The following is a 7,188-nucleotide window of genomic DNA, read 5'->3' as shown; positions in this document are numbered from 1 at the left end:
TTTCAAAGCGATTTGGGGGCTTAAGAGGAATTTTGGGAGGCTAAAGTTGATATTTTTGAGGGTTAAAATGAATTTTGTGGGGCAAAAAATCAAATTTTATGGAGTAAAAATGGATTTTTCTGTAGTAATAATGAATTTTTGCGAGGTAAAAATCTAACTTTGTATGGTAAATATGATTTTTACTGTAGTAAAAGGCTTTTTCTGCGGTAAAACTCAAATTTTCTGTGGCAAAAATGACTTTGTGTGAGGTAAAAATGAATTTTTGTGAGATAAAGAAGATTTTTGTGGCAAAAAAAATCAAGTTTTGTGTGGTAAAGATCAATTTTTGTGTATTAAAATCATTTTGGGGGCAATCAAGTCAATTTTGGGGAGTTAAAAATGATATTTTGGGGTTTAATCTGAATCTAAGGGATTTATAATTAATTTGGGGGGGCTTCGAACCAATTTGGGGGGCTTAATGTTAATTTTGGGGAGGGTAAGATTGATATTTTTGAGGATTAAATTGAATTTTGTGTGACAAAAATGATTTATTGTGCTGTAAAAATGTTTTTTGTGTGCTAAAAATGAGGATTTCTGAGGTAAAAACGAATATTTGTGGGGTAAAGATGGATATTTGTGGGGTAAAAACGAGGTTTTGTGAGATAAAATTATTTTTTATGAAGGAAAAATGAGTTTATGTGAGGTAAAAATCAATTTTTGTGTGGTAATAATAATTTGGGGGGGCATTCAAATCAATTTTGGGGGGTTAAAAGTGATATTTTGGGGGTTAAAAGTGATATTTTGGGGGTTAAAAGGAATCTGTGTGGATTTATAATCTGGGGGGGCTCCAATTTGGGGAGCTTAACATTAATTTTGGGGAGGGTAAATTGGATATTTTTGAGGGTCGAATTGAGTTTTGTGTGGAAAAATAAAATTTTATGTGGTAAAAACGATTTTTTGCGTTTTTGTGTGGTAGAAGAGAATATGAGGTAAAGATGAATATCTGTGAGGTAAAGATGAATATCTTGTGAGGTAAAAACGAATATTTGTGAGATAAAAACTGATTTATGTGAAGTAAAAATAAATTTGTGTGAGGTAAAAATGAGGTGTTGTGAGAGAAAATTAATTTTTCTTAAGTAAAAATGGATTTATGAGGTAAAAATCAATTTTTCTGTGGTAAAAATCAATTTCTGTGCGGTAAAAATCATTTGGGGGGGGGCGCTCAAATCAATTTCGGGGGCGTCACAAGCGATTTTGGGGCTGTTCAAAGCGATTTTGAGGCCTGAAAATTAATTACGATGAATTTTGGGGGGCTGAAAGCCGATTTTTAGCGTTTTGGGGCGTCTCCGGGCTTCGTTTTGGGGCGTTTTTTTTTGGGGGGGGGCTGCGCCGCCTTTCCCGTCAGGCTCAAAGCCTGAGGGGAGGTGGGGGGGGGGGGGGCGTGACGTCACGACGCCGCTTTGGGGCGTTTCGTGCCGATTTGCCTCTTTTCGCCCCCCCCCCCACCTCAGCGAGCCGCCCCCGGGGCCGCCATGGCGGGGCGGGGGTTAACCGCGGCAAGATGGCGGCGCGGGGCTGCCCGGCGCTACGCCTGAGGGCGCGCCGCGCTTTCCCCCCCGTTTTTCACCGCGGGGAAAGGCGCCGGGAGAATTTTAGAGGCGAGGGGGGGGGGGTAAAAAAATGTAAAAAGCGGCAAAAAACCGCCGCGGGGTTGAAAACGGAGAGGCGAAACGATCAGGCAGCGCCGCGGGCAGCCCGGGCTCCCGAGGACCCCCCGTTTCCTCGAGGGGAGGGGGGGAGCGAAGGGAGGGGGCGCGGGGGCGCAGCCGAACCTGCTGGCAAGCCCCGCCCCCTTCCCCTGCCCTTTCCCCGCCTCCCATTGGCTGCGCGGGGGAGGGGGGCGGGGCTTAGGGGCTGCGCGGGGGGGCGTGGCCAGCGGCCGCCGCGTTGCGTTGCGCCGCGCGGGCGCCGCCGCCGTCGTCGTCTCGCGCCGCGGCCGGAGGGGCGGGGGCGCCGCCGCGCGCGCCGGGTGAGGCCGGACCCCTCCCCCCCCTCCCTCCCCCCCCCCCCCCCCCCCCCTTTTCCCGCCTCAGGTAAGGCCACGCCCCCTTTTAGCGCCCCCTCACGCGCTGCCCCCCCCCGCGGTCCCCTCGGGGTGGGGGTGGGGGAAGGTAATCTTTTTTTTAATCCGTTTTAACCTTTTTTGGGCGTTTTTGACCCAGGGTCCTGTCAGGGGTAAGGGGGAGGGGGGGCGGGGAAGGGGTTGGGGGGGGTTGGGGGGGGGATGGGCCGTACTGGGATCCCAGTTAGCCCTTACTGGGAGGCCTCAGGGCCCCCATTTCCCTCTTACTGGGGCTCCCAGTTAGCCCAGTTTCCTCTTACTGGGGTTCCCAGTTAGCCCAGTTTCCTCTTATTGAGCCTCCCAGTTGCCCTGTTACTGGGGCTCCCAGTTACCGTGTTTCTGGGCCTCCCAGTAACGCAATTTGCTTCTTACTGGGGCTCCCAGTTAGCCCAGTTCCCATATTACTGGGTTTCCCAGTTACCGTGTTACTGGGCCTCCCAATAACCCCATTTGCCTCTTTCTGGGGTTCCCAGTTAGCCCAGTTTCCTCTTACTGGGAGGCCTAAGGATCCCCTTTGCATGTTACTGGGGCTCCCAGTTCCCCCATTTGCCTCTTATTGGGATTCCCAGTTACCCCAGTTTCCTCTTACTGAGGCTCCCAGTTGCCCTGTTACTGGGGCTCCCAGTTACCCATTTGTCTCTTACTGGGGCTCCCAGTTAGCCCAGTTTCCTGTTACTGGGATTCCCAGTTACCCCAGTTTCCTCTTACTGAGGCTCCCAGTTGCCCTGTTACTGGATCTCCCAGTTACCGTGGTACTGGGCCTCCCAGTAATCCCATTTGCCTCTTACTGGGGCTCCCAGTTAGCCCAGTCCCCTCTTACTGGGACTCCCAGTCCCCCAGTTCCCATATTACTGGGTCTCCCAGTTACCATGTTACTGGGCCTCCCAGTAACCCCATTTGCCTCTTACTGGGGCTCCCAGTTAGCCCAGTTCCCATATTACTGGGTCTCCCAGTTACCGTGTTATTGGGGCTCCCAGTAATCCCATTTGCCTCTTACTGGGGCTCCCAGTTCCCCCATTCTCCTCTAACTGGGGCTCCCAGTCCCCTCTTACGGGGACTCCCAGTTCCCCCATTTGCCTCTTATTGGGATTCCCAGTTACCCCAGTTTCCTCTTATGGAGGCTCCCAGTTGCCCTGTTACTGGGGCTCCCAGTTACCCATTTGTCTCTTACTGGGGCTCCCAGTTAGCCCAGTTTCCTCTTACTGGGATTCCCAGTTACCCCAGTTTCCTCTTACTGAGGCTCCCAGTTGCCCTGTTACTGGGTCTCCCAGTTACAGTGGTACTGGGCCTCCCAGTAACCCCATTTGCCTCTTACTGGGGCTCCCAGTTCCCCCAGTTCCCATATTACTGGGTCTCTCAGTTACTGTGGTACTGGGCCTCCCAGTAACCCCATTTGCCTCTTACTGGGGCTCCCAGTTCCCCCAATTCCCATATTATTGGGTCTCCCAGTTACCGTGTTACTGGGCCTCCCAATAACCCCATTTGCCTCTTACTGGGGTTCCCAGTTACCCCAGTTTCCTCTTACCGAGGCTCCCAGTTGCCCTGTTACTGGGGCTCCCAGTTACCACGTTACTGGGCCTCCCAGTAAGCCCATTTGCCTCTTAGTAGGGCTCCCAGTTCCCCCAGTTCCCATATTACTGGGTCTCTCAGTTACTGTGGTACTGGGCCTCCCAGTAACCCCATTTGCCTCTTACTGGGGCTCCCAGTTCCCCCAATTCCCATATTATTGGGTCTCCCAGTTACCGTGTTACTGGGCCTCCCAATAACCCCATTTGCCTCTTACTGGGGTTCCCAGTTACCCCAGTTTCCTCTTACCGAGGCTCCCAGTTGCCCTGTTACTGGGGCTCCCAGTTACCGTGGTACTGGGCCTCCCAGTAACCCCATTTGCCTCTTACTGGGGCTCCCAGTTAGCCCAGTTCCCATATTACTGGGTCTCCCAGTTACCGTGTTATTGGGGCTCCCAGTAATCCCATTTGCCTCTTACTGGGGCTCCCAGTTCCCCCATTCTCCTCTAACTGGGGCTCCCAGTCCCCTCTTACGGGGACTCCCAGTTCCCCCAGTTCCCATATTACTGGGTCTCCCAGTTACTGTGGTACTGGGCCTCCCAGTAACCCCATTTGCCTCTTACTGGGGCTCCCAGTTAGCCCAGTTCCCATATTACTGGGTCTCCCAGTTACCGTGTTATTGGGGCTCCCAGTAATCCCATTTGCCTCTTACTGGGGCTCCCAGTTCCCCCATTCTCCTCTAACTGGGGCTCCCAGTCCCCTCTTACGGGGACTCCCAGTTCCCCCAGTTCCCATATTACTGGGTCTCTCAGTTACCGTGGTACTGGGCCTTCCAGTAACCCCATTTGCCTCTTACTGGGGTTCCCAGTTAGCCCAGTTTCCTCTTACCGGGAGGCCTAAGGATCCCCTTTGCATGTTACTGGGGCTCCCAGTTCCCCCATTTGCTTCTTACTGGGATTCCCAGTTCCCCCAGTTTGCTCTTACTGAGGCTCCCAGTTGCCCTGTTACTGGGGCTCCCAGTTACCCCGTTTGTCTGTTACTGGGGCTCCCAGTTAGCCCAGTTTCCTCTTACTGGGATTCCCAGTTACCCCAGTTTCCTCTTACCGAGGCTCCCAGTTGCCCTGTTACTGGGTCTCCTAGTTACCATAGTACCGGACCTCCCAGTAAGCCCATTTGGCTGTTACTGGGGTTCCCAGTTCCCCCATTCTCCTCTAACTGGGATTCCCAGTTAGCCCAGTCCCCTCTTATTGGGACTCCCAGTTCCCCCAGTTCCCATATTACTGGGTCTCCCAGTAATCCCATTTGCCTCTTACTTGGGCTCCCAGTTAGCCCAGTTTCCTCTTACTGGGAGGCCTAAGGATCCCCTTTGCATGTTACTGGGGCTCCCAGTTCCCCCATTTGCTTCTTACTGGGATTCCCAGTTACCCCAGTTTCCTCTTACGGAGGCTCCCAGTTGCCCCGTTACTGGATCTCCCAGTTACCGTGGTACTGGGGCTCCCAGTAAGCCCATTTGCCTCTTACTGGGGCTCCCAGTTCCCCCAGTTCCCATATTACTGGGGCTCCCAGTTACCATGTTACTGGGTCTCCCAGTAACCCCATTTGCCTCTTACTGGGGCTCCCAGTTCCCCCATTCTCCTCTAACTGCGATTCCCAGTCCCCTCTTACTGGGACTCCCAGTTCCCCCATTTGTCTCTTATTGGGATTCCCAGTTACCCCAGTTTCCTCTTACTGAGGCTCCCAGTTGCCCTGTTACTGGGTCTCCCAGTTACCATGGTACTGGGGCTCCCAGTAAGCCCATTTGGCTCTTACTGGGGCTCCCAGTTCCCCCATTGCCCTCATAGTGGGGCTCCCAGTTCCCCCATTCCTCTCCTGCTGGATCTCCCAGTTCCCTCTTACTAGGACTCCCAGTTACCCTGTTACTGGGGCTCCCAGTAATCCCATTTGCCTCTTACTGGGAGGCCTAAGGACCCCATTTGCATGTTATTGGGGTCCCAGTTCTCCCATTTGCCTCTTACTGGGATTCCCAGTTCCCCCAGTTCCCCTATTACTGGGTCTCCCAGTTGCCATTTTACTGAGATTCCCAGTTATCCCATTCCCCTCTTACTGGTGCTCCCAGTTCCCCCAGCTCCCTCTTACTGGGACTTTCAGTTACCCTGTTACTGGGATTCCCACTTACCATGGTACTGGGCCTCCCAGTTACCCCATTTTCCCCTTACTGGGAGACCCTGGGACCCTGTTACCCATATTACTGGGGCTCCCAGTTCCTCCAGTTCCCTATTACTGGGACTCCCAGTAACCCCTTTTCCCTCTTACTGGGGCTCCCAGTTGCCTTGTTAATGGGATTCCCAGTTACTGTGTAACTGGAGCTCCCAGTAACCCCATTTGCCTCTTACTGGGAGGCCCAGGGACCCCATTCCCATGTTACTGGGGCTTCCAGTTCCCCCAGTTCCCTCTTACTGGGGTTCCCAGTTCCCCCAATCACCTCTTACTGGGCCTGCCAGTTACCCTCTTACTGGGATTCCCAGTTATCATGGTACTGGGGCTCCCAGTAACCCCATTTGCCTCATACTGGGGCTCCCAGTTCCCCCAGTTCCCTCTTAGTGGGGCTCCCAGTTCCCCCATTCCGCTCTTACTGGGACTCCCAGTTGCCCAATTACTGGGATTCCCAGTTACTGTGTTACTGGGACTCCCAGTTCCCCCAGTCCCCTCTTACTGGGAGGCCTAAGGACCCCAGTCCCATATTACTGGGGCTCCCAGTTCCCCCAGTCCCATATTACTGGGATTCCCAGTTCCCCCAGTCCCATGTTACTTGGTCTTCCAGTTCACCCAGTCCCCTCTTACTGGGGCTCCCAGTTGCCTTGTTACTGGAATTCCCAGTTCCCATGTTACTGGGCTCCCAGTTTCCCCATTCTCCTCTCACTGGGATCCCCAGTTAGCCCAGTCCCCTCTTACTGGGGCTCCCAGTTACCCCAGTTGCCCTGTTACTGGGTCTCCCAGTTGCCCTTTTGCTGAGATTCCCAGTAATCCCATTTGCCTCTTACTGGGATTCCCAGTTACCCCATTCCCATGTTACTGGGATTGCCAGTTCTCCCAGTCCCCTCTTAGTGGGTCTCCCAGTTACCCCCAGTTCCCTCTTACTGGGTCTCCCAGTTGCCCTGTTATTGGGTCTCCCAGTTCCCCCAGTCCCATGTTACTGGGGCTCCCAGTTGCCTTGTTACTGGGGTTCCCAGTTACTGTTACTGGGCCTCCCAGTTCCCCCAGTCTACTCTTACTGGGGCTCCCAGTTACCCTGTTACTGGGATTCCCAGTTACCACGTTACTGGGGCTGCCCGTAACCCCATTTGCCTCTTACTGGGACTCCCAGTTACCCTATTACTGGGATTTCCAGTTACCCTGTTACTGGGGCTCCCAGTTCCCCCAGTTCTCCCTTCCTGGGGCTCCCAGTTGCCCCATTTCCCTCTTACTGGGGCTCCCAGTTCCCTCTTACTGGGGCTCCCAGTTACCCCATTTCCCCCTTACTGGGGCTCCCAGTTCCCCCAGTCCCCTCTTACTGGGGCTCCCAGTTCCCCCAGTCCCCCCTTA

The 7,188-nt window shown here is 53.5% G+C and overlaps 1 protein-coding gene across 1 annotated transcript in view; it reads left to right on the top strand.

Moving 5' to 3' along the window:
* The first annotated feature begins 1,540 nt into the window (after positions 1 to 1,540).
* Positions 1,541 to 7,188, top strand: part of LOC106029424 (chromodomain-helicase-DNA-binding protein 8-like) — a 53,773-nt gene continuing 48,125 nt past the window's right edge. Inside the window, exon 1 of the mRNA XM_066989554.1 lies at positions 1,541 to 2,008. Coding sequence (XP_066845655.1) covers positions 1,541 to 2,008 — 468 coding nt within the window. The remainder of the gene's footprint in view (positions 2,009 to 7,188) is intronic.

The sequence above is a fragment of the Anser cygnoides genome, unplaced genomic scaffold, assembly GCF_040182565.1.
Source record: "Anser cygnoides isolate HZ-2024a breed goose unplaced genomic scaffold, Taihu_goose_T2T_genome scaffold_52_1, whole genome shotgun sequence".
NCBI lineage: Eukaryota > Metazoa > Chordata > Aves > Anseriformes > Anatidae > Anser > Anser cygnoides.
Note: the sequence above shows the minus strand (reverse complement) of the source record. Positions and strands in the feature narration are given on the sequence as shown.